A 25,790-nucleotide genomic window follows, 5' to 3' on the forward strand; every position below is an offset into this window, starting at 1 on the left:
ATCTTTGTGTGTGTGTGTGTGTGTGTGTGTGTGTGTGTGTGTGTGTGTGTGTGTGTATGCGTGTATGCGTGCGTGCGCGCGCTAATCTTCTCCTAAAAATCACCCTAAAATCCAGTGTTTTCTTCCAGATCTCTTGTCACTGGAGCAAGACGCTGTCTTCGGCTTGGAATCCCTTCTGGTGCTTTGTAGTCAGGATGACAGCCCCGGTGCTCAATCCACTGTGAAGGTGAAGATGACATCACTTAGTATGCTTCCTGTTTCCATAGCTTCACTGGGAATAATCCCTAAGACACAGCACCGACTCTGTCATAGCTCCTCAGTCACTCGATACAGGGCAGAAGCAGCATAAACAAAATGAAGGTGGGAGGGGATGATGCCACTGCTCTGACACAAGTAGGGACCTAGACTTAGCCCACAGGTCATAGTTTGTCATCCCCTGGTTTAAACGTTTGCCGTTGGCCTTCACTTTGAAAATTGTCACTATTAGCCTGGTGGTGGTGGCACCCCTGTGATCCAGCACTTGGGAGGCAGAGGCAGGCGGATCTCAAGACCAGCCTGCTCTGCAGCGCAAGTTCCAAGACAGCCAGAGCTGTTGCCTAGAGAAACCCTGTCTTGAAAAACAAGTCACTATGGCTGGGCGGTGGCACACGCCTTTAATCCTAGCACTTGGGAGGCAGAAGCAGGTGGATCTATGAGTTCCAGGACAGCCAGGGCTACACAGAGAAACCCTGTCTTGAAATCCAACCTCTACCCACAAAAAAAAAAAAGTCACTTTGTACTCATGCTGGTCTGGAACTTACTGTGTAGGTAGCCCAGGATTACCTTGAATCTGAAACCATTCTCCCATCCCTGCACTCCAGAGCGCTGGAATTAGAAGCATGTACTACCATGCCTAGCTTGGTTTGATTGGTAACAGCCCAAAAGGAGGTCAAAATAGAAATCTGAGACGTGCTGCATCTTGTTGTGAGCGGTTTATTAAATTGCTGTGAACTCTTGTGGTGCTCACTGGCCATATAAATACACAGAACTCCAGATCTCTTATACGTTTTAATCTGAGGTACCCCTGATAAGACCATGAAATAAAAACTGGGTGAAATTGCTAGCCATTAATGTCTAAGCATTTATTAGTGTCCAGAGTATAGACGATTTAGTCCCTTTAAGAATTTTCACCTTTAGGGCCTGGGGAAATGGCGTAGCAGTTACAGTGTTTGCTGTGCGAGCAAGAACTCATGTGAGTGCCAGGTTGATGTGGTGGCCCACCTGTGATTCAGAAGATGGAAACTGGATCCCTGTCAGCAAGCTGGCTAGCAAAGTAGCTGTGTCAGTAAGCTCTGTCTTTGTGTTGTTGTTACTAATTTTATTTTTGAGGTTATAATAGAATTACACTATTTCTCCCTTTCGTTTCCCCCTCCAAACTTCCCATATACCCCTCCTCTTCTCTTCAAAATTTATGACCTCTATTTTTCACTAATTGTTGTTGCATGCATATATGTATAATGTTACTTATGTGTGTCTTGGCATTAGATAACCGATTGGTGTGCTCTTACCTGGGGGAGAGTATTTCTCCTGCTCTCAGCATTCCTTCAGCACCTATAGGTTTAGGTGTAGGGCTAAGGCCTCCTGACTTTCCCCATTTTGTGTTAGCATGTCTGTTGTTGTTGTCCCTGTTCAGGTCATGTTTAGGCAGGCATGTTGGTGAGACTTCATGGGTGTAGTTTCTGACCTTCTTAGGGGATACATTCTTAAAGCAACTCCCTGATCCGATGGCACTTCCTCTCATCCCGCCCCTTTCACAGTGTTCTCTGAGCTCTACGTGTGGTAGTTGTAGATGTATCCATTGAGACTGGATCCATAACTCTGCATTTTGATTGTTGTTTTTATTGTTGTTCCTGTTGTAAAGAGATGTTCTCTTGGTGAGTGTTGAGACCACTCTTATCTGTGGGTTTAAAGATATCGAAAGGTAGTTAGGGATTATGCTGGTTTAGTAAAGTGATGGTTATAGGTTCTCATCCAAGGTACGTGACTTTACTAGCTGGATATTCGGCTGGGTTTCCCTCTTGTTGAAGGGTCTCAAGTTTAATTAGAGAACCCGCAGGAACTGAAAAGGTGGATATGCCACTATTGCACCCTAGGTGTATTGAACCCTGTTGGTTGTTGCTGTGGTTCATAAGTGTCGCAGCTGAGTAGTTGCTTCCGTACTTTGGAAGTTTGTGTGTATTTTTATGCACAGACTTACATGTATTGTAGGTTTTTCTGTTTTGTTTTATTTAGGTGGATAATTGACATGGCCTATTTTCATTAATTGTTGGTGCATGCACATATATATTTATATATGTAGGAATATATAAGAATTATAGTATATATATAAATTTATTAGGAATATGCATATATTTATATAGAGAAATTATTATATATTTTATATGAATATTCCTAAATATATAAATGCAGTCTGCTCACTCAGGACTGGTCTTTGGTGTACTCAGTAATCAGTCGGTGTGTTTTCCCTAGGGAGACTGTTATCTATTTTTGTTCCTCTCTGACCAGAGCCCCTCACCCCCTATTTTCTATTTCAGGATTTCCTGAAATTTCCTATTCTTGATCAGACTACTTGTATCTTGTTATTCTCCTCTCTGTAGTTTCTCCGGGGTCTGTGCTCACCTGTATTGGTCTTTATGGTCCTAGTTTCTCACTCGATATGATCCTGTGCCATCCCTTTACCTGTGAAGTTCAGGATGTCGTTTTCTTTACAGCTGAGTAGCATTTGGTAGTGTGTATACACCACACTTCTGTTCCATTTCTCAGCCGCTGTAAATAGAGAAGCAGTGACTGTGGCTGAGGTGTCCACGGGGTAGGGTACTGAGTCCTTTGGGCATCTGCCAGGGGGTGGCTGAACCAGTCTACAATGCTACCAACAGTCAGTGAGGGTGGCCTGTTCTACATAGTAAGTTCTAAGCCAGCCAGATTACATAGTAAGAGTTGGGCTTTTAAAAGGTTTTTTTTTTCCACTTTTATTTTATTTTATTTTATTTTTTTGAGACAGGGTTTCTGTATAGCCATGACTGTTCTAGAACTCACTAAGTACACCAGGTTGGTGTCAGATCTACTGAGATCTGCTTGCTTCTGCCTTATGCGTGCTGGGATTTAAGGTGTGTGCCATCGTGCCTGGAAATTTTCATCTTAAGTATAGAAACCATTAAAAATATATTTATATTTTTATATTTGTTATTATTATTTAAAAGGTTCATAAAATGTGAGATGAGACCATGTAGAAGGGAGCAGTGGGCTGGCCTGCTTTTCTTCCCACCTGGCCTCCACAGCTAGCTTTATACCCAAAATAACAACACACAAATTGTATTCTTTTAAACACTGCCTAGCCCATTAGATCTAGCCTCTTATCGGCTAATTCTCACATCTTGATTAACCCATTTCTAATAATCTGTGTAGCACCACGAGGTGGTGGCTTATCGGGAAAGATTCAGCATGTCTGACCTGGTGGCTAGCTCCATGACGTCTGCTTGACTCATTTTTCTTTCTCCCAGAATTCTGTTCTGTCTACTCCAACCACCTATGTTCTGACCTATCAGGCCAAGCAGTTTCTTTATTAACCAATGAAAGTATGACCCTCCTCCATCAAGACCACTGTTGAAATCAAACATGAAATATCTGTGATGATGTTAGGCAGCCCCTCTCTACTAATAGCCTCAGCCAATAACCAGTGTGTTTTCTCTTTGGTGTACAGATTGCTCTCAACTGTATGGTGAAGCTGGCCAAGGGCCGGCCTCATCTGAGCCGGTCAGTGGTCGACACTCTACTAACTCAGCTGCACAGCTCTCATGATACTGCCCGGATCCTCATGTGCCACTGCCTGGCAGCCATTGCCATGCAGCTGCCAGTACTGGGTGATGGAATGCTTGGTGACCTTGTGGAACTCTACAAGGTGATTGGACGATCAGCCACGGACAAGCAACAGGAACTTCTGGTAAAGAACCGCTTTTAAACCTGCTGTAAATGACTAGGAGCCGGTCTGCTGGGCACTTAACAATGCCAGCGCAAGTAAACGGCAGGTTAGAGTCAGCATGTAGGTACAGCCGTGCTCGGCATGTGGAAGGCCCTGGCTTTCGTCTCAGCACCACAGAAGTACTTAGAATAGGACAGTACATTTGTTTGTTGGTTTCTTTTGAGACAGAGTCTGACTGTAGCCCAGGCAGGCCTTGAACTCATGATAGTTCTCTTGCCTCAGACTCACAAGTGCCAGCTGGGATTACAGTTGTGAGTTTCTGCATCCAACTAGTTACCAGGAACTTGTTCTATAAGTCAAAAGGAGTCTAGCATCTGAACTGCTCAGAAGCCAAAACTTTGTGAGCACCTTTGGACTTCTGAGTAAGGAAAATCGATGAGCAGAGTCTGTGCTAAAGTTCCCTGGATCTGAAACACAAGCACTTCCAATAGAAACACTGAGCCTGTACTTTGATTTGGTTTAGAAGCCACGTCTAGGTTTAAAACAGCTTTCTTAGGTAGGCATGGTTGGAACATGCCCATAATCTTAGCATTTTGGGAGGTGGAGGGCTGGAGTTCAAGGGTAACCTCAGCTGCATACAAACAAAACACTATTTTGAACTTAGAAAATGTTTAAAATTCAATAGTGAACATAAACTCAACCAGATCAGTTTTCCATTACAGGACCTCTCTAGCTGCTTGTCACTCAGTTCAGGCTTTCACGCCTTGATATCAGGACGAGGAGATGTAGAAAGGGACAGGAGCAATGACAGTCTCCAAGGCTGAGCGTTGTTGTACAGTACATGGAAGCGTACGGTGGGGAAGCAGAATGAGATGACTTTCTCGAGCCTCTGTGGAGGGTTGACACTCACTTCACCATGGGCTGTCACAAGCGGTTACCTGAGAACTCAGTGGCAGTAGTCATGGGGGGGACATCTCAATGATACATACAAAGAAGCATTTGGCCAAGTTTGTTTGTTTTTCCTTTTATTGAAAGTAGATTTTTTTTCTCACATAATATATTGTTTATGTCCCCCCACACACATTCTTCCTGTTTCTTCCCCATTTCCCCTCCCATCTGAGTCCACTCTCTTTCTGTCTCATTAGAAAACAGGCTGCTAAGGGATGATGATGCACTAGGATATAATAAACCAACACAGTGGAGTTGGGCAGGACAAACAAAGAAGACACGAGAATCGGAAACCCACCACTCACTCAGGAATCCCATAGCCATAATCCATATGTAGAGGACACGGTGCAAACCCATGAGACCCTGTGCATGTTTCCTCAGTCTCTGAGCTTTGTGCCTTCTGATGTAGAGGGTTGTCTCCTTGGAGCCCTCCGTCCCCTCTGAGTGTTACTCTTCTTCCTCCTCTTCCAAGGGTACCCTGAGCCCTAAGATTTGATAGTGACATCCCATGTAGGGCTGAGTGTTCCAAGTTTCTCACTCTACAGAATGCCATGGCAAGTATATTTTGTACTGAAGTGGCATTTGAATTTGAACGTCTCTTTCTCTCTCTTTTTTTTAAATCAGCATTACTAAAAGAAACTTTAAAATGCAGAACATAATGGGTATTTTTGTTTGTTTGGAAGGGGTGTTGTTGTTGTTGTTTTTAAACTGGAAGAATACAGTGAAACATTTGCATCTATAACTTAGCTGAAGAAAACAGTGCTAGGCCGGGCATGGTGGTGCACGCCTTTAATACCAGCACTAGGGATGCAGAGCAAGGGCAGCCTGGTCTACACAGTGAATTCTAGGACAGACAGGGCTATATAGAGACCCCGTCTCAAGAGAGAAGAAAATAGTATTATTATATAGTTAAAATCTACCCCACCTTCACCTTATCTTAGTTACTTTTCTTGTTGCTATGACAAAATATCTGGCAAAAACAGCTTAAAGGAGGCTCAAGTGTGAGAAGCCATCCAATCTATCACGGTGGGGAGGGTGTGGCTGCCCGAGCCAGAAAGGGTGCTTACCTAGCTCATGAGGGCCTCGCTTGTCTTCTGTCATTCACTCAGGATCCCAGCCCGTGGACAGTGCTGTCCATCCTGAGATGTGATTCCATGCTGCCTTAGATAGGGTTTCTGTTGCTGAAATGAAACACCATGACCAAAAAGCCCGTTGGGGAGGAAAGGGTTTATTTGGCTTACATTTTCTTATCATTGTTTGTCATAAAGGAGGTCAGGGCAGGAACATGGAGGCAGGAGCTGACACAGAGGCCATGGAGGGATACTGCTTACTGGTTTGCGCCTCATAGCTTGTTCAGCCTGTTTTCTTACAGAACCCACGGCCACTAGACCAGGGATAGCACCGCCCACAATGTGCTGGCCTTTCCTCTCAATCACTAATTGCAGTGATGCTCTGTAGGCCTGCCTGCATTGTATAGAGGCCTCTCTCAGCTCCTGCTCTTCAGTGTGCATCGAGTTGACATAAACCATCCAGCACACAAGGGATCTAAACAAGTTGGCAGTCAGGGTTAGCTGTAGCATTCCCTGTGTTAGCTCCTCCTCCGTCTCTTTGTGTGCTGTACTTGGATAACCTCAGTAGATGCCCCGAAGTGATATATGCATTGCTTTAAATATCTTAGCTCTATGTGAACATCATGCTACAATTCAGCTTTCATGGTTTGCCTATTTTGCTAGTGATTTATAGTGATCTCTGCATTTCACTGACATATCTTGCTGTGTGAACGTATCATAATTTATTTGTTCTCAGTTGTGAGCATTTTTTTCTAATTTCTTGCTTTATAAATAGTGCTCTGAGTTAATTAAAAAGGTCGCTTACTGGCTTTAAAATGATAAATAATGTCAACAGAGAACCCATTTTGTCCCTTTTTGCCATGCTTATTCATTTACTTTGTGTAGGTGTGCACATGCATGTGTGGCAGTCCAAGGGCGTCTCTCAGAAGTCCATTCTCTCCTTCCACCATGCAGGTCTGAGGTGTTGAATTCAGTTCATCCGGCTTGACAACAGACATGTTTACCTGCTCGGCCATGTCATTGGTCCTACATTCTGTTCTGTTTTGGTGGGATCTCTAATTTTTGTCTTTGTCTTTGAGTAAAATTACATGTCTTTCTTATTTGTTGTCTGTTAGGTAAGCTTGGCTACTGTGATTTTTGTAGCCAGCCAGAAAGCATTGTCTGCGGAAGTAAAGGCAGTGATCAAGCAGCAGCTTGAAAGCGTGTCCAGTGGGTGGACCGTCTACCGGATCGCCAGGCAGGCTTCCAGAATGGTACGGGCTTCCTTCCCTCTGGAATGCTGGGTGTTAGTGCACACTCCTTAAATGACGTGGTCATTGTCGTAGTCAGAGTCCAAGTCAAGATGGGAGTTGTCCTAGTCACTGTCCTACTGCTGTGAAGAGACACTGTGACCTAGGCAGCTCTTACAAAAGAGCATTTAACTGGGGGTTTGGTTTCAGGGGCTTTGTCCATTATCATCATGCAGGTGTCTGCAGGCAGGAAGGTGCTGAGGAAGTAACAGAGCTTTCCATCCCGATTCACAGGCAGCAGGAGGAGAGACACAGAGCCATGACTTCTGAAACCTCAGAGCCCACTCCCAGCATCTACTCCAACAAAGCCACATCCCTAACCCTTGTAATCTCTTCAGACAGTTTTGCTCCCTAAGGACCAGGTGTTTAGGCTGTGAGCCATGGGGCCATTCTCAAGAAGAGCTTGTTACTCGTGGGCTCTTAGGATACCAAAGGAAAGCAACTTTCCTTGTGAGCAGTGGTCTGTCGTGTCAGTGCTTGTCAGTGTGCGGTCAGGGACAGTGCATACTGTCTGGAGCCTGTTAGAACCACTGTGCTGCTGCAGGTTGGCGGAACCAGGGCCACTCCCCCTCCTCTTTCTGGCCCACCATTCTTTCTCCAACCTGATCATTGAATTTTTTAAAGAAATACAAAGTGTAGTCGGATCAGAAACCTAAGGCAGAGTGCAGAGAACAGAGTGAGGAGCACGGCTCTCCTCAACAGTGGTTGAAGCAGTGCTCTGCTTCCTGCCATCTTCCACAGGGAGGAACACTGTTGGCCGGATGTTCTGTGTGATGGCATGGCATGCTGGCACCGCAGGCAGGGTCAGACATCTCTGCCTTCAAGTCACTGAACGCGCATCCCCGACCACCAGTTGACTCAGCCCCCTCAATGGCTCCTGCAGAATGACACACAAGCACTCAGGTTTTCTGTGTTCTAGACCAGCGTCTAGACTTGTTACAGTCCACTCCGTTTATTTTCTCTTTGGAGCTGTATTAGTAAAGAACTCGAGGCGTTACGTTATAAAAGCAGCTGGATATATTTTTTCTGAAGAAGTATTTAGACTGTCTCGGGGAATTATGTAACATGAGACATGATATTTGGACTTGTTCTGGATTTGCTGTCTACTATAGTAATGGTGTGAATACCTAGCCTCACTTCTGGCCCCTTCCTTCCTTAGGGCAACCATGACATGGCCCGAGAGCTTTACCAGAGTTTGCTGACTCAGGTTGCATCGGAACACTTCTACTTCTGGCTGAACAGTTTGAAGGAGTTCTCGCATGCCGAGCAGTGTCTCACTGGGCTGCAGGAGGAGAGCTTCAGTTCAGCACTTTCTTGCATTGCTGAGTCTTTGAAATTCTACCACAAAGGGATCGCCTCCTTGACAGTGAGTCCCCTTCCTGTCGTGATTGGTGTGGGTGCTATCTTTCTGCTTTGGGTTATTCTCTTTTGACAACCTTGTGAGGCCTGGTGGTTGTAGTAGGAGCTGTGGGCTGTGTTCCTGCCGCCCCAGCTCCTGGTCGCCTGGCTAGCTTATGCCCCAAAATAATTACACGGACACTGTATTCTTTTAAACACTGCTTGGCCCATTAACTCTAGCCCTTACAGGCTAATTCTCATATCCCGATCAACCCATCTCTAATAATCTGTGTAGCATCAGTCTTACAGGGAAGATTCTAGCCTACGTCCATCCTGGGTCGGAGCTTCATCGCATGTGCCCGGGAGAGGGGAGCATGGCCTCTCTGAGCTCACTTCCTCTTCCTCCCAGCATTCTGTTCTGCCTACTCCACCCACCTAAGGGATGGCCTATCAAAATGGGCCAAGGCAGTTTGTTTATTACCAATGACCTTCCTCCATCAGGTGGTAATCTCAGAATAATACATGTGCACAGAAATAAAATTCTTGCTAGTGTTCTTAGGCTAGTGGAAGCTAATGTTTTGTTTTTATACAGCACTGGTATCACACATCCTGACAATTGCCGAATCAAGGCAGACAAAGTTAAGTGGGGTAGAAACAGCCTCTTCCTCCAGATTCTCAATTGGTAAGATACTAGCTGTCCAGTGCCACCACCAGGCACAGGCCCATTCTCCAATCCTGTCTGGCCACTCATAAGTAGAGGTTTGCAGGGTATTTTGTAATGTTAAGGCTTGACCCTGGAGCCTTGTGCATGCTAGATGAATGCTTTGTCATTGCAATGACCTGGGAGTCTTACTTGACAGCGGTTCTCAACCCTCCTAATGCTGCAACCCTTTAATGCCGTTCCTCATGCTGTGGTGAAAGTATTTTCATTGCGACTTCATAACAGTAATTCTGCTACTGTTATGAATCACAATGTAAATACTTGTGTTTTCCAGTTGTTTTAGGTGACCCCTGTGGAAGGGTTGTTCAACCCAAAAAAAAAAATGGTTAGTGACCCCCAGGTTGAGAATTGCTGTTATATAATAAGAAAGAAAATGTTGAAAATGACACTGTTTTAATCCTCTGTGGTTTCCAAATTAACAATCTCCTACAACGCTTGCTCTGTCTACCAAGAAAGGATCTCAGAAAGGAGATCCTTAATTTTTCTTACTTTTTGAAATTTCACCAGTTTCTTGAAATGAGCTGCATCCCTAATAAAAACGTGTTCCCTAAAGTAGTACTTTCTGTATTAGTCAAGGGCATTTCTCCCTAAAAGTGAGGAGCTTATCTATTCAGCATTAAACATTTTTAGAGCATTGTGACACACTTAAAAAGTTGAGTATATTGAGCTGGGACCTATTTGCATATGTTTATAACATATTTTAACTATTATTGAGCCTGAGCCATTCCAAAAGCAGTGTTCCAAATGAAACTAAGAATCAATGTCATAGGGAGACTGAAGCTATGCAGACTATGTGGTACCTTTGAGATCTGCTAAAATTGATTGGCAGGTATTTAAAACAAGCATATCTAAAGACCCATAACCCTTCCTCCCTCGTCCCCACTCGTGCTTCCCTCTCATACCCCAGACCCAGCTAAGCCCTGAGCTGCCTCTCCATTTCAAAGGGCAGCTCTTCTGTCTTGACCTTCTGGAGAAGGAAAAGGTTGATAGGCTTTCATCAGGCTAATGAACGCCATAGAAAATTTAAAGGTAAAATTACTGGTTTGGCTCAATAAAATTGTTTCATTTTTTTCTAGTTTATGTAGAATAGGAGATTATTCAATGGTAAAAAGTGCTAGGCAGTGTCTTGATGCTCAGTGCCGGCAGCTCTTTCAGAGAATCTAGCTTTGGTTCCTAGCACCCACCCACACAGTGGCTCCTAGCCCTCTATCATTCTAGTTCCAGTGGATCTAACACCCTCTTCTGGCTTCTGCAGTCATTGCACACAGTGCACAGACATGCATGTGGGCAAAATACTCATTCACATAAAAATAAAAATGATTTTAAAAGGTCTGCTAGGTAAACAGATTCACATAGTAGTGGGATGGAACTAGCAGGGCGGGAATAAGCTGAGACCACCCTGCCAACTGGTTCCTTTGGCCCAGGGTGAGAGGAAGTTTGTTTTTCCTTTTCTTGGGGAGCATTTGGGGAAGTTTTGACTATTCCCAGTATTTGCTATTTCTGCTGACCTTAAAACCCAGCTCATCTAAGGTTTAGCCCCAGAGTTGAGAAGAGTAAATGACGTCCCCTTCTCTCTTTGACGGTAGTCAGACTCCCTCTGACATCTGTCCTGCAGGCACTGTGGCAGTGAAGAACACTGCTCTTGGCTGTGTGTTCCGCAGTAACGTTGCTTTTCGCTCCTCGTAGTATACAAGCTCCTCACAGTGGCTTCCTAGGCGCCCATCTTCTCAGCATGGCCAGCGTTCTCTTGTCACTGCATCTGGCTTCTCCTTTGGTTTTAGAATGCATGTTAGAGCCCTAATGTCAGGGCCTTTTGTTTTTCAGTTATGTATCCATGTCATATATACTTACTTGTGCTCCTGTCTCTTCTAAAATAAGTAACATCTAGTAAGTTGATAATAGTAGGTAGGGGTAAGAGAGATAACTTAGTTAAAAGCACTTGCTCCCCTGCTAAGGGACCCAAGTTTGGTTCCCAGCACCCACAACAGATGACTCACAACTGCCTGTAATTCTAGCTCTAGGAGATCTGAAGCCTTCTAACCTCCTTGGGTACCTCACACATACAGGGCATACACACACTAATTAAAAATACTAATTTCTGATTAGGTTTATTTTTATTTTATGTGTTTTGCCTGCATGTATGCCTGTGCATGCCTAAGGAAGTTAAAAGAGGGTGTCCTGACCACCTGGAACTGGGGCTACAGGTGGTTATGAGCCGCCATGTGAATGGGTCCTCTGGAAGAGCAGCCAGTGCTGCTGACCTGAGCCATCTCTTAGATGAGCCCATTGGTAAGTTTTTTTAAATTTGCAAGTAGTAGTAAAAAGGCAGAAGAAATAGGGGAATCTCCTTCGGTCTTCCTACAAGAGCAAATCAAACCTAAGACATTAACCACAATTGAAATAGTCTCTGTAGTGTCTTGATGCAAGCTATTTTGTAACTAGAACAAAATTTCGAAAGGTTGAAAATGTCAACACAGCCGAATATTGAGGATAGATATTTTTCCATCGCATACAATGCCTCAAGGGTCCTTGCAGTTGGAGAAGGGTGCAGGTAAATGTGTGCTTCCATAGAGGATGCAGGAGCAGCTGTGCAAGCTCCGTTTGTCATTTGTAAGTAGAGAACTCCACTGAGGACATTGTGCGCAGCTCAGCCCGATGGAAATGACATGAGGGACTCCTGGAACCCAGCTCCCGTGCCCAGCTTCCCCACTAGCAGAATAGTGTGAGGTGGTGCTAAGAGACCAACACATCAGTGTATTCGAAACAGCCGTCTTGTAGAGGATGTGCCCACCGTGCCTCCGTTTACTATTAAATTAGCACATTTCTAGTATGTGCCTTTTATTGAAAACACATTGCTGTGTTCTTCACTAGGATGGTTGCTAACCAGTTGGAGGCTGTGATAGCTCTGCCTGTGCTCCTGGGAATTAAGCCCCTACCCAGTCTGTGGCTGCTGCTTTGTGCTCTTGCACACTTCCCTCTTGTGCTTCTATCCTCCTGAACACTCTCTTGTGTTCTCTCTACAGCATCAGCTCAGAAACTCTTTAAGTTACTGTGGGCAGCTTTGAGGCAGCGAGGCTGTCTAGAAACATGTTTCTGCCCCCTTTATCTTCCTTTCCTCACTGTCCAACTATTTGGCACACTAGTAACGGTTTTGGTAATGGGAACCAGAGATTGGAAAGGTAGGAGAGTGTTAAGATTTAGGGAGATGATGTCTTTGAACCTTCTGAGGTGGTGTCTTAGTGATAATTTATTTAGCAAGCTGTGTGCTAAATGCAGGCAGCGAGGAACCTCTGAATGTCCACAAGGGTGAGTTTTCCTGATGTTGTTAGATCATTCTCATTGTGGTGTAGGTGTTTCCCCATCAGTGTTACTATGACCTGTGCATGAACTGGGACAAATGCAGTCCTCCCTTGGCTTTCAGGAAGACAGATTCCAAGACGTTCAAACAGCCACAGGTGTCCAAGTCCTTGGATGCTCGCATCCCCCGTTAAACAGGTGCAGCTCTTACACGTACTCCGTGCACGCCCCTCTGTGTCTCTAACAGTCCTAGCACAGCGTAAGTGCTGTCTAAATAACTGTTGTGCTGCTGTGCTGTCCTGGGGTGTTTTACGGAGAAAAGGCAAGAAGCAGTCCATTCATGTTCCATTCAAGTGCATTTTTTCCTGGGCATTTTTTGATTAGATTTGGTTGAGTCTAGAGTGGTGGGTTACTTTGTATTAAACTTCTTCCTTTATTCCAGGCTGCCAGCACACCACTGAACCCCTTAAGCTTTCAGTGTGAATTTGTAAAACTCAGGATCGATCTTCTCCAAGCCTTCTCGCAGCTCATTTGTACTTGTAACAGCCTGAAGACAAGCCCTCCCCCTGCAATCGCCACCACAATTGCCATGACCTTAGGGAATGATCTGCAGAGGTGCGGCCGCATCTCCAATCAGGCATGTCTTGACTTCTCTCTATTGTGGATATTATTTGGATTTCAGAAATCAGGAATTTTTGAAGATGAAAGGTTGTACAGTTAAAATCAGTGGTGTGTGTCAAATACTTACTGGTCTGTATGGCAGATTGGGATGATGTGCTGTTTAGACAGCCTTGGTCCTGAGAGAAGGAGTGACATGGAGAGTGGGGTGTCGGCACAGTATTAGTTACCTCAGTGACACTGGGAGACACTGAAGCACAAGTGTCTTGTTTCTAGACGTCATCAGCAAATTATTACACGCCGTGAGCATGTATAGACGTCGATAGCAAATTATTACACTCCGTGAGCATGTATAGACGTCCTCAGCAAATCATTACATGCCGTGAGCATGTATAGACGTCGTCAGCAAATTATTACACGCCGTGAGCATGTATAGACGTCATCAGCAAATTATTACACGCCATGAGCATGTATAGACGTCCTCAGCAAATTATTACACACCGTGAGCATGTATAGACACTGTTAGTAAATTATTACACGCCGTGAGCATGTATAGCTTCCTTTGCCGTCTCTGTTGATTTTATGTAATAAAGTTATGAAAATGATAACACAATTTTTATTTGAACTGTTACTGAGGATGTTTTCTGTGCTTTAATTTTTATGTTTTTCCTCCTTTTTAGATGAAGCAATCCATGGAAGAGTTCCGAAACCTTGCTTCCCGGTACAGAGATCTCTATCAGGCGTCCTTTGATGCCGACTCAGCAACTCTGAGGAACGTAGAACTGTATCCTCTGTCATTTGGAAGACTTGTTCTTGGGACGCGTTCTCCCAAATACAGAGTAAATTTGCTCAGTCAAAAATACAGATTTGCTAATCCTTATGTTTGTTACAGTTAATTAGTAATTTCTTCCTTAGAAATTAAATAGGAGCACATAGCTTCACTCTTAAATTTAATCTTTTTAAAAGGGCTGGCTTTCTGGCGGTCCAGTCCACCTTTGGAAGATCTACCACAGCCCTGAGTCATGCCCAGGGCAGCGACACAAGCCTGTTGTCCCCAGTACTAAGGAGACTAAGAATTAGTTGGCCCAGGAGGTGGAACCAGCCAACAACTCTGAAAGGCCTTTCTCAAAACAACGCCAGTCAAGCCCGGGTCCCATCAGCCAGGAGCCTTGTGCTTGCTTGAGCAGCCACATCACAGTACGTGGCTCGTAGCTAACAACCCTTGGTTATGGCCACCACCACCTCTGTTCCCTTGATCCTCCAGAAACCATCCATCTTTTCTTATTTACAACTCCCAGTCTTATTGGAAAGAGGGGAAAACTGTTCTGAAGTTGTTAGGCTTGTGAGTTCGCAGTTGTTGGAGTTTTAATTGATTGATTGAAGTTTAATGAATGCTCAGGATCCTCTGCCATAGGAGTGCATACAGGAGAGTCAGATCACAGTGGAGGAGCCATCCGAACAAAAACTCGGCAGTTGGCTCTCCTCGCTTCCTTCCTTCTCTCTGATACCTTCTTCCTTCTTTCCTTCCTGCCTCCTGTCCTGTATCAACGGAAATTCATTGTTGTCTCATTGTTTGTTTGAAACTCCCAGGAAGTGCTGCTTTATCTAAGGTGAAAATCAGCAGGGCTGTAATTAGCCATGAAAGGGCGTTGCCTGTAGCCCTAGCTGCTTGGGAGGCTGAGGCAGGAGGATTGAGACCTTATCGTCCCTCCCCCTCAAAAAATGTTTAAGACAGGGTCAGGGTCTCTCCGTAACCCTGGCTCTCCTAGAACATCGCTGTGTAGACCAGGCAGGCCTCAAACTCACACAGCTGCATCTGGTTCTTTTTCCTGGGTGCTGGGCTGAAGCTGTGCGGCACGACTGGCTCCTTACGAAAGCAGTTTAAAGGTGGGGTGCATCGGTAGCTCAGGGGTGGGAACGTGTGTGCAGCACGTACAAGGCCCGGGGGTCAGTCCCTGGGGGGTGGGGTCCCACGTTGAGCTCTGAACCACCTGCCTGGAAAGGGTTTAAATAGCTGGTGTAGACAGCGTGCACTCTGTAAAGGAAAAAAGCACAGTGCTCATGTTTACTCATTTAATACTCTAACAGCAAAGAGTGTGAGGCAGGTCTTTGTGTTCTCCTGTGTGACTTAACGCTGCTCTAGACAGCAGCAGAGCTGCTTACTGATATCTCATGCCATAGAAGCCCTGGTTTTGGATCCAGAGTCAGCAAGGTGAGTTGAATGATGCTTGCTTTATAAAATTGCAAATGCATTGTTACCTGGTGATCAGTTGCAGTAGTGTTTTGGAAAGAAAAGAAAGGAGAGCCAGAGAGCCGGAGAACTCTTCCTGGTTGCCTAAGGTCACAGAGCTAGGACAAAAAGATGTAGAGGAGCCACTTCCCTCTGCATTTACAGCCTTGACCTAGAAAGAAAACTGAGAAACAAAATTGGCTGAATATGCTTTGCTGGGGGAATTGAGTTAATAACTCAGAATTGAACTTCATTTGTGTCTGTATGTATGTATTGCCTACATATGTGTCTCTATGATGGTGTTGGTTCCCCTGGAACTGGAGTTACAGACAGCTGTGATCAGCCATGTGGATGCTGGGAATTGAACCTGGGTCCTCTGGAAGAGCAACCAGTGCTCTCCAGCCCCTGAAAGTTGAACTTTCCCCAAACCAGAAGATGCTCCTTATTTGCTTTATTAAAAATTCCTTTTCCTTCCCCCCATAACTAATTACTCAGAATAGTTGTGTTCGTTAAAGACTGTGAGAGCCCTCTGTTTCACTCCGCACTTCACCCTGAGAGTCTGCACAGCCTTGGCTCACCAGGTCGTCAGTGCCATCTCTGTTAGAATGTCAGTCGCAGTGGTGCAGCTAGTTTTCTTCCACTTACTGCATCCATTGTGATATGTTTATTTCTTGATGAAATTTAAAGTGTAGAACAGCCCTGGAGTCGGGCAGATGTAACTACAAATGTCTCATTCTTCACTACTCACTCTGAGAATGTATTTGTTCTCACGTAGGCACAGTCTCTCCTTCCCAGGCCCTGAAGAGTGAATGGGCATCTGTCTGTGTGCGTAGCTGAGTGCCATACACCTAGCAGCTCCGAAAGGACCTACAGGAACGAGTGTGTGCCTGGTGTAATCACCTGCGCTGCACCCACTTCCAGATAGCCCTCTTCAAGTTTTTATAGGACTCGGGAGTTTTGCTCCTTACGTGTCAGAAATATTTCAGAGGAAGGACAGGAAGGAATCTGTCTAAGCTCTCCTAGCGCGCTGTCCCAGAATCCCCTGCTCGTTCAGTGCTTTCCTTTCCAGGCTTTGTGCTGACACTGTTCCCTCAGCCATCGCCCGAGTCTGGTGGCATGCTGACCTACGGATCTGTCTGTGTTCCCATCCGTCTCTTAGAAGATGTCTTTTCAGTATGTTACTTGCTGCCCCTCCAATGTCTTTTTTTCTCATATGCTAACAAACTCAAAGACTTTCATGCAGGTAGTTAAGAATTACATTTGTAGTCAGATTTGGGTTTAAATTCCAGCTTGTCGGTGAGTAGTTGTACAAATGGAGGCAGGTTAGCCTTTCCAAGTCATTCCCTCATCTGTGATTAGAAATAACTTCAGTTTTTCAAAGATGAAGTGAGAACGTGGACCATGTTCAGCAGGTGCGTGCGGTATTGAAGGGTTAACTGTCTGGTCTCCGCTTCAGCTTCCAGGAGTATGGATCCACTGGGGCTGCCCACGCTGACAGTGAGTACGAGAGAAGAATGATGGCCGTGTACAGCCGCGTCCTAGAAGAGGTGGAGGCCCTCAACCGGAAATATGCCCCTGTTTCCTACATGGTAAGTGGCATTTGTTTTGCTAAGTTTTTATCATTGAGGAAGTGGATATTTAGTTAAATCATCTCTAACAATGTTTTATTAAAACGTAATTGTAAAGAACATGCAGATTGAAAATGTCACACAAAGAGGTTAGCTACACCCACACTCTGTGCCTGTCATTGGACTTCTGTGCACTTAGAGTCCCTGTTCTCAAGTCTCAGGACTGCTTGTTGATTTTACACTCTCATTGTTGAGTGTATTTTATGCATTCAGCCAGCACAGATATCAGTGATAAGGATTAAATAGTCCCATCCATGGCAGCACTTAGCCCATCTCCTGACTTGATGACCACACTAACATATCAAGTTTCATGTGTCCAGGTGCAGACAACTTTGATCAAATCTGACTTGCCTATTGCAGACCAACTTGTTTGTTTTATTTACTCTTTCGAAATAACCAAATTGAAGTTGAGGTAATTCTTAACTCTGTCACCAAGCTAGAATCACTTTGGGAGCTTTTAAAAATTTATCCCTCAGACCACCCCTAATGACCATTGACTCTAAATCTGGAATGGAGGCCCGGCACATGTATTGTGATTCCAGAGTTAGGTGCTGGGTTTGAGGGTGTGTGCCACACCCGGCCTGCCTCTGATAGGTTTAATCAGAGCATGATCCTGTCATAAGGTAAGGGAGGACACTTTAGAAGCTTCCATGTGATTCTGTCATGCTGCAGTGGTGAAAACACACAGAAAATAAAACTAGTAAGTCTAATTTGAAAAAAATAAGAAATTAAAATGTAAGGTAGAAATCTGTGATTGTGTGTGTGTGTGTTTTGACTAATTTGTGTACTGCATGTGTACCTGGTACCTGAAGGAAGCCAGAGGAGGATGTCAGATTCCCTGGTCTGGAGTTACAGATGGTTGTGAGCTTCCATGTGTGCAGGGAATTGAAACCAGGTCCTCTGGAGAAGCAGCCAGTGCTTTTAGCCACGGAGCCATCTCTCCAGCCCACTGATCGCATCTCTTGACATGAATGATTGAGTTCATGTGGGTTGTGGACGTTGCACCTTCTTGCTGAATGGTGTGCTCTTGGAAGCATTTGTATGAGCACATATGTTTCCAGCTCTGCCCTGAACATGCTAAGTTGTGAGTTTGCAGGTTTCTTTTCAGCTGACTCTCTCTCTCCCACAGCACACAGCATGCCTCTGCAATGCCATCATCGCCTTGCTGAAAGTTCCTCTTTCATTTCAGAGATACTTCTTTCAGAAACTGCAGTCCACCAGCATCAAGGTAGGGCAGAAAGAACACGTAATGTTTAAAGACTAGCTAAGTAGGGCTGGAGAGATGGCTTATTGAGTAACAACAGCACCTGATATCCGAGCTCAGTCCCCAGGGCCTGCACGGTGGAAGGGAATGACTCCTACAGGTTGTCCTCTGACCTGCATGTGTGTGCATGGCACACACACACACGTAGTAAGAATCAGCTAGCTAGCTTCTGAAGATGTAATGGGACTTAGCTAAGGTTTATTATCTTCACTTTGGCATAGATAAAAATTTAGTTTTAAGACGTTAGTTGGCTGCTTTTACTCCCTTTATTGGATGATTTGAGGAAGGATAGGGGCTTGAAAGTTACTGTAAGACAGGCCTTGGGGTAACAGGAGTCCATCGTTGTCTCTTACCTCCAGAAATGAGTTCTTAGAAGCCTGTTGTAGTTGCCTGCCCATGTCTTGAACTGAGTCTGTGTGAGAGCAGACCCAGCTTTGGTCAAAGCAAGCCAGTGCAGCATCACCAACCTACCTTCCAGGCACTCTTGCCTTTGGAGGATGAGTTTGGAGAACTAACCCACAAAGAGAGTTAGTGTATTGAAAAACTTCAGACACTCAGAATTGAAAAGCTATTTTTGAATGGTTGGGAAAGAAGGAGATTGTCCCTAGAGAAAGCTTGGATTCTGCCTGTCAGTGAACTTTTGCATCCATTTAATGTTTTTGGTTGGAACTAGCATTTCAAAAAGACCTTAATCATCAGAAAAGCTGATTATGGAAGGGAGCAGGCCTCAGTCAATGACAAGGTCAGCGGCTCAGTAACGTCAGGAAACTCAATCCCTTCACCTTTAGCCAAACTTGAACTTTCTACAGTTGAGGTGCATTTGGGTTTACACTGCGCTTTTAAAGAAAAGCTGTAAGTTAGAAATATTACTCAGCAACCTTGAGGCCTCGGGATCAGTCCCCAGCACCCAAATTGCTTGGGTTCTGTAGTGGCATTTCATTTGTATTTTAGTAAATAAAGCTTGCATGAAGTTCAGAGAGAAAAACAGTCACCCTTGTCAGCCTTACAGACTAGACAGTGGTGACACACACCTTTTCCCAGTAGCCACACTAGTTTGCCATAGAAACTGGGCAATAGTGGTGCATGCCTCACTTACAGTCTCATTCTGAGATTCCTGGAGGCAGGATCGCCTTTTCGGACTGAGGTCGAGGTAAGAGCCAGTGACTGGCTGCTTTGCTTTTCTGACCTTCATATTGAACCTGTCTCTGGATTTTTATTAATCGTGCTACAGGGTTCATTGTGGAAACTTTTTTAAAATAACATACTAACTTAGTTCAGTGAATTATCTTAGAATTTTAAGTTTGTTTGCATTTGAATCCAGTCTATTTTAAATTACTTAGGACAGTTGCCCAGAATTTTTTCCCCTAGAATAAAGAGGTCTCCAGTGGACATGAAGATCATACATAGCCTTTCACCTGAGGAGTGTTCATTGAATCCCCTCCCTGAGCAAAGCCCTGGCAGACAGCGCCTTTGCCTGCTCCCCTCACACGGCCTGGCCGAGTGAAAGCTCAGAGCTGTTGAAAAGGAGCCTGGGGGGATCTTGACTGGGAAGTTCATCTGCAGGCTCAGTGCGGCCAGGTGTTGGAGGATGCTTGGTTCAGGCTGTCAGCACTTACGCTACTGTTTCCCCAGCTTGCTCTGTCCCCGTCTCCCCGGAACCCAGCAGAGCCCATTGCTGTCCAGAATAACCAGCAGCTGGCCTTGAAAGTGGAAGGCGTTGTTCAGCATGGCTCCAAACCAGGACTCTTCCGCAGAATTCAGTCCGTGTGTCTGAGTGTTTCTTCCACACTGCAGAGTAAATCCAGCCAAGACTACAAGGTAACTTGCGTGAGGAAGAACTGTGTGCAGCATGCTGGCCCCAGGTGGGGCTCTCCTCTGCTCAGGCAGCTTCAAGTCCATTAGACAGGGTCATAATAACAACAGCAAAGCTGAGGCCTGGGCAGAATGTTACTTGGTGTTTTTCTTTTCTCTGCTTGAACCAGATAGTGGGCAAAGCATTCCAGCAGAGGTCAGAACACGAGTTCTGTGGCTCTTAGAGCACACAGCAAGAACTATGTGACCATGTGCCTCTGATCGGGTTTCCCACCCTACTTAGTCCCATGCAACTCAGAGACCTCACCCCCTCATGCCTGCTTCCTTTCCTGAAACCTTGTTTATAAGACCCACCTCCTCTGGAGCCATCTCGGGGCTCCACCTCCTCAGGAGGAGTGCTGCCTGCTGTGGGCATAATGTACAGGGAATCTTGGGAGTTCGCTTCCTTGAGGTGTCAGGAAGTAGGTAAGTGTTCGCCAGCATCTATCAGGCTGTGTGCTGTGTGACCGTCTGCCCCTATAGGGTTTCCCATCAGCATCGCTCAGCAATTGACACTGCCATCCAAAACCAGGATACTGCATATGCTCACATGCAGCACCACTGTCTCTGCTTAGACATTTCTTCTCAATTTTGTGCTGATTTAATCCGCAGTATGTGCCCAGGTTACTCTGGCGTATTTAAATCTATGTAACAAGAAATAAGGTTTAAAAGGAGCATTTCAAGGCTGGGGAGATGGCTCTGTGAGTAAAGTACCTGCTTGCAGTCACAAGGACCTGAATTTGGATTCCCACAACCCATGTAAAAAGCTGACCCTAAGTGAATGCCTGGAACTCAATGACCAGCCCCCCTGGCCAAATCCATGAGAACCACTTTCACTGAGACCCTGTGGAGTGTGATTGAGGAAAAACCCCAGTGTTGACCTCTGGCCTCCACTATGTGTATGTGCTCACATGTACATGTGTGTGCACATGTATACACACAAACACCCAAGCATTTCTTTATCATCAGAATTTTAGGCTAAAAAGCTGCGGAAGGACTGGTGTGGTCACCGTCGTCACTTCATTTCCTTGGGTGATGTCCTCTCACCCTGCACCCTGACTGCTCTGAGAAGGCCCAGCCTCCATTCTCTCCCCATCTTTCTTTTGATTGATGACACAGAACACGAGCCCTTAACCTCCCCATAAATACTTCGCGAATGACACCCAGAGGGCTGTATGGGCTATGTTTAGAATAACCATATGGTTGAGTGATCTCAACCTGGAAACTGGAATGAGAATTCACGAGCTTGTCCTTAGATGGGGCCTGGCTCCTAGAGAACACTGAGCAAGAAGCTCGTGCTGATGTTTAACAATTCTTGTGTTGCAGATCCCCATTGACAGCATGACCAATGAGATGGAGCAGAGGGTTGAGCCACACAATGATTACTTCAGCACCCAGTTCCTGTTGAACTTTGCTGTCCTTGGAACACATAGCATTACAGTGGAGTCCTCCGTGAGAGACGCCAATGGCATCGTGTGGAAGACCGGCCCCAGAACTACCATGTTTGTCAAATCCCTGGAGGACCCCTATTCCCAGCAGATCCGTCTACAGCAGCAGCAAGCCCAGCAGCCTTTGCAGCCACAGCCACAGCCACAGCCTCGCAGTGCCTATACCCGGTTTTAAGTGTGCTCCAAGCACACTGCACACTCCCACACTGCACAGCCGTCAAGCTGCAGGAAGAATATATCTTCATGTGCATCAAGTGTAAATGTCATGGTGTAAAATCCATCACTCACTAATGTCTGTAATGTGGCCTTCTGGAGGTTGTTTAAGAAGTCACCGGCTCCCAGCCAGAAGATTACACCTTCTTCATTTCTTAAACCCAGTCTTCTGCCTCACACTTAGCATTTCTGTTGTTCTTTCTGGTTGGTGAGCTTTTCTTCCAAGAGTGGTCACAGATCAGTGGTAGATTTGACTAGGTCTCTACCAGAATGATTGTGCTGACCAGCCCAGACCTGGAGTGGGAAATCCTGTTAGTGCGTGCAGGGTTCATTCACGGCCAGAGACTGAGACCTTCTCGACTGGGAACCTGTGGTCCATAGTCCGGCTTCCTCCTGCATTGTTGCCACCTCCTGTCTGTCTCCTACACTAGAGCAATGCTAGTTTTGGTCTTTAATTGATCCAAAATTTAATTTCTATGTAGTGTGTTGTTTTTTGTGGCATGTGACTATAACACAGATGTTTTACATTTTTTCTCGAAGTGAACATGGCTCCCATGTAATGTCTTCCTTTTAATGTAGAAGGAACAGATCCTTCGCTGTGGTCTCTACTGAAGGAGGTGCGGACTCTGCACTTGATGTCTACATAGCAGTTTGCGTGGCCAGTGCTCAGGGAACAGCGATTGATGGTTAGCCAGAGAAGCCCTTTTTCTGTTTTAGTACTGGTTGAAAACTGTATGACAACATACTTGAACTTTATACCGGGCATGTTTAACTGTCCTTGTGTAATTGCTCAGTGTTTGGAGACCACTGTTAGTAGACAGGAGACCTGAGCGTTGCCGATAGTGGTGTGTGTGGTTAGTGGGTGGGGTGCAGTGCAGCCCCTGAGAGCGTGAGCCCTGGATTCCTGTGTGAATAAACCTCTTCATTTCTATGCCTGGGTCTTACTCTGTTCTCTCCACAGACATTCTGATAGAAGGCTTGAGTTGCTGTTTTTAAAGGCTGTTTAGTTTTTTGTTTGTTTTTCCTGTCACATTACCTCTGGGGCTGAGAAGTGATAGACAACTTGGGTTCCCCTGAGGTCACTTTGCTTTATGAGATGTTGCTCCTGAATAGCAAATTCTGCTTGTCATAGCATGTGCAAGTCTACAGTTTCCACTGTAAGTGTCCCCCAGAGCCACCAAGAGCACAGAGTGCACAGTCTGCACTTGGTCAGCGTCTGGGGACACTTCCAGAGCTCCAAAGACCTGTGTGGAGCCCGCTGTCCTTTGCTGAGTCAGTGTTCCACTCTGGCTCTGTAGTCAGACTTTAGTCTCTGCAGAATGACTGAATCGGGCTAGACTCCTCCAGTCTAATTTACCAGGCGACTGAAGAACTAAAGATGAAAACATTGGGGAAATAATCTTCAATGATGATTTGACTAAGGGCCAAGACCCCATCCACTTATTCGGCCAAGAGCCTGACTGAGTCCTCAGAAAAAGACTTTGTGGTGGCGCAGGCCTCTCTTTATTTTTTTAATTTTATTAACTTTTATTGAGCTCTACATTTTTCTCTGCTCCCCTCCCTGCCTCTCCACTCCCTTTCAACCCTCTCCCAAGGTCCCCATGCTCCCAATTTACTAAGGAGATCTTGTCATAGAAAAAGACTTTTTATGTTTGCTTGTTTTTGTTTATCTGTTTTGTTTGTTTGTTTGTTTTTTTATACAGGTTTTCTCTGTGTCGCTCAGACTCACCCTGGAGCTCACTCTGTAGACCAGGCTGGTCTCAGACTGCCTCTGTCTCCTGAGTGCAGGGATTAAAGGTGTACACCACCATGCCCGGCCTAAAAACCTCTTTTAATGACATAAAATTTGGGGAGGTCATAGAAGAAATTGGTGGCACTATATTTGTTTTCTTCCATGAAACAGTGCTAGAGACCTGAAATTCACTCTGTAATACAGGCTACTTAAAAGCAAAAAGGATAGGGTGAGCATGATGGTGCACACTTTTAATCCTAGCATGGAGGTTGTAGGGTTGGGTAGAAGCAGGCAGATCTCTGAATTTGAGGCCAGCCTGGTCTACAGAGAATTCCAGGACAGCCAGAGCTACACAGAGAAACCCTGTCTTGAAAAACACGGAACAAAACAAAAAAGAGGTTTTGATAGTTGTGGTTATAAACTCTTGGGTTTTGTGTGCTGGGACTCCCTACAAGGTTGGAAAGCATTCAAAATAAAAGCAGGTCTGGGACTCCCTACAAGGTTGGAAAGCATTCAAAATAAAAGCAGGTCCAGATAGCTGTGAGTGGAAAAGTAACTGTCTGTGGAGTGGACGCAGGAGCAGGGTCGCCTGCTCTGTGCAGGGCAGCGTGCGTTTATACTTTTAACACTAATGAATGAAAAGAATGTTTTAACAAAGATGAGCATGCTAGGTAGGAAATAAGCATGTTTCCCAGTTTGGTCATAAATATTGTGAGCCTCGTGGCTGTGAGGGCATAGTCCTTGTGCCCACACTGGCCACATTCAAATTTACTTTACCTAAGTTTGTGACCTTAAGAAAACTAAGTACTGGGTTATTGTTGCTATGATGAAACACTATGACTAAAAGCAACTGGAGACGAGAGGGTTTATTTGACTTACTTATCCTGAATCAAGGTCCGTTTAGGGAAGCTGAGGTTGTAACTCAAGCAGGGCAGGAGCCTGGAGGCAGGAGCTGAAGCTGAGGCCATGGATGGGCGCCGCTTCCTGGTGTGCTTCACAGAGCTAGTGGCTTGCTCATCCTACTTTCTTAGAGAACCCAGGCCAGAACCACCAGCCCAGGGATGAACCACCTACAATGGGTTGGGCCCTCGCTTGTCAATCACTGATTAAGAAAAAGCCCCAGGCCTGCTGACAGCCCTGTGGGGAAGACATTTCCTCAGGTGAGGCTCCCTCCGCCGCTGGCTCTAGCTGGAGTCAGGCTGTCCTCCCTTTCTTGGGTCCTGAGGTACCGACTACCCCGCCTTGCTCTGGGCATTCTTGCTGTGTTGTCACTGTCCTCCCCGTTGTTTCAGTGTGAGGGTCATGAGGCCCAGGTTGGCCTTGAGCTTTCCCTGTGGCTGAGGTGGCTGGCCTCCCTCCTCACCTATTCTGTGCCGTGCTGGCACTGCAGATGCGCACTTTGCCTGGCTGGGTCAGTTCTTAAATTTCCTACCAACACACTTCAGGCTCCACTGAATAATAAAATAATCAAAGTGGGATTTCTTACCACTGCCTGTTACAAATCAAAGCATTTTAAAGCAAATATACAAAGAAGATCATACAGAGTGGTTTCTGCTGGCCATCTTCAGTGGCCATGATGATGATACATTGACTGGTTATATTCCAGTGTAGATGGGTCTTCCTGTGTGAACTGTGGAGCTCAGAATGACCCAGGTGGTGGCCACTCTTAACCTTAACACATGACTCTGGAGAATTGGGTTACTGCCTGTTGGTATCTAGAACTCAGCCAGCCCTGGGTGGTGATGGTGGGAATGTTCTGGATGTGCTCCATCAGCCACTGGCCACACTGGCTACTCAGTCCTGAAGAACAGCTAGGTCTGAAGAGGGCGCTGGGATCCCTGGAACTGGAATTACAGGTGGTATTGGCCTTGTGTGGGTACTGGAGATTGAACTGGGGTCTTTTGGAAAAGCAGCCAGCTTCTAACCATTGAGCCATCTCCAACCCGTTTCTGAAATCTTTATAGCATCCTCCGCATAGCAGGAGATGATCATGGGTCATTAGGAAACCAGCCATTGCTGACATTCCTTCCTTTGGCTTGGAAAGTGGCTCTCAGAGACAGCTGGGAGCCCCTCCTGATACAATGCCCACTGTGCTTGCCAGGCTGCCGGGTGACTTGAGTCCTTTAATGTCACACTGCCAGAGACTGTAATCACAGGCTCACGTGGGCATCATTAGATCTATCAA

The 25,790-nt window shown here is 45.6% G+C and overlaps 1 protein-coding gene across 1 annotated transcript in view; it reads left to right on the top strand.

Moving 5' to 3' along the window:
• The window catches only part of Ints7 (integrator complex subunit 7), a 56,810-nt gene extending 34,006 nt beyond the window's left edge, over positions 1-22,804 (top strand). Inside the window, exons 10-20 of the mRNA XM_050148148.1 lie at positions 129-226; positions 3,740-3,979; positions 7,092-7,229; positions 8,425-8,631; positions 13,064-13,258; positions 13,920-14,023; positions 15,383-15,451; positions 16,926-17,058; positions 18,227-18,325; positions 19,994-20,179; positions 21,539-22,804. Coding sequence (XP_050004105.1) covers positions 129-226; positions 3,740-3,979; positions 7,092-7,229; positions 8,425-8,631; positions 13,064-13,258; positions 13,920-14,023; positions 15,383-15,451; positions 16,926-17,058; positions 18,227-18,325; positions 19,994-20,179; positions 21,539-21,835 — 1,766 coding nt within the window. The 3' untranslated portion in view covers positions 21,836-22,804. The remainder of the gene's footprint in view (positions 1-128; positions 227-3,739; positions 3,980-7,091; positions 7,230-8,424; positions 8,632-13,063; positions 13,259-13,919; positions 14,024-15,382; positions 15,452-16,925; positions 17,059-18,226; positions 18,326-19,993; positions 20,180-21,538) is intronic.
• The last annotated feature ends 2,986 nt before the right edge of the window (positions 22,805-25,790 follow it).

The sequence above is a fragment of the Alexandromys fortis genome, unplaced genomic scaffold (genome assembly GCF_014885135.2).
Source record: "Alexandromys fortis isolate MF-2015 unplaced genomic scaffold, M_Fortis_MF-2015_v1.1 scaffold_62, whole genome shotgun sequence".
In the NCBI taxonomy this organism is placed as follows: domain Eukaryota; kingdom Metazoa; phylum Chordata; class Mammalia; order Rodentia; family Cricetidae; genus Alexandromys; species Alexandromys fortis.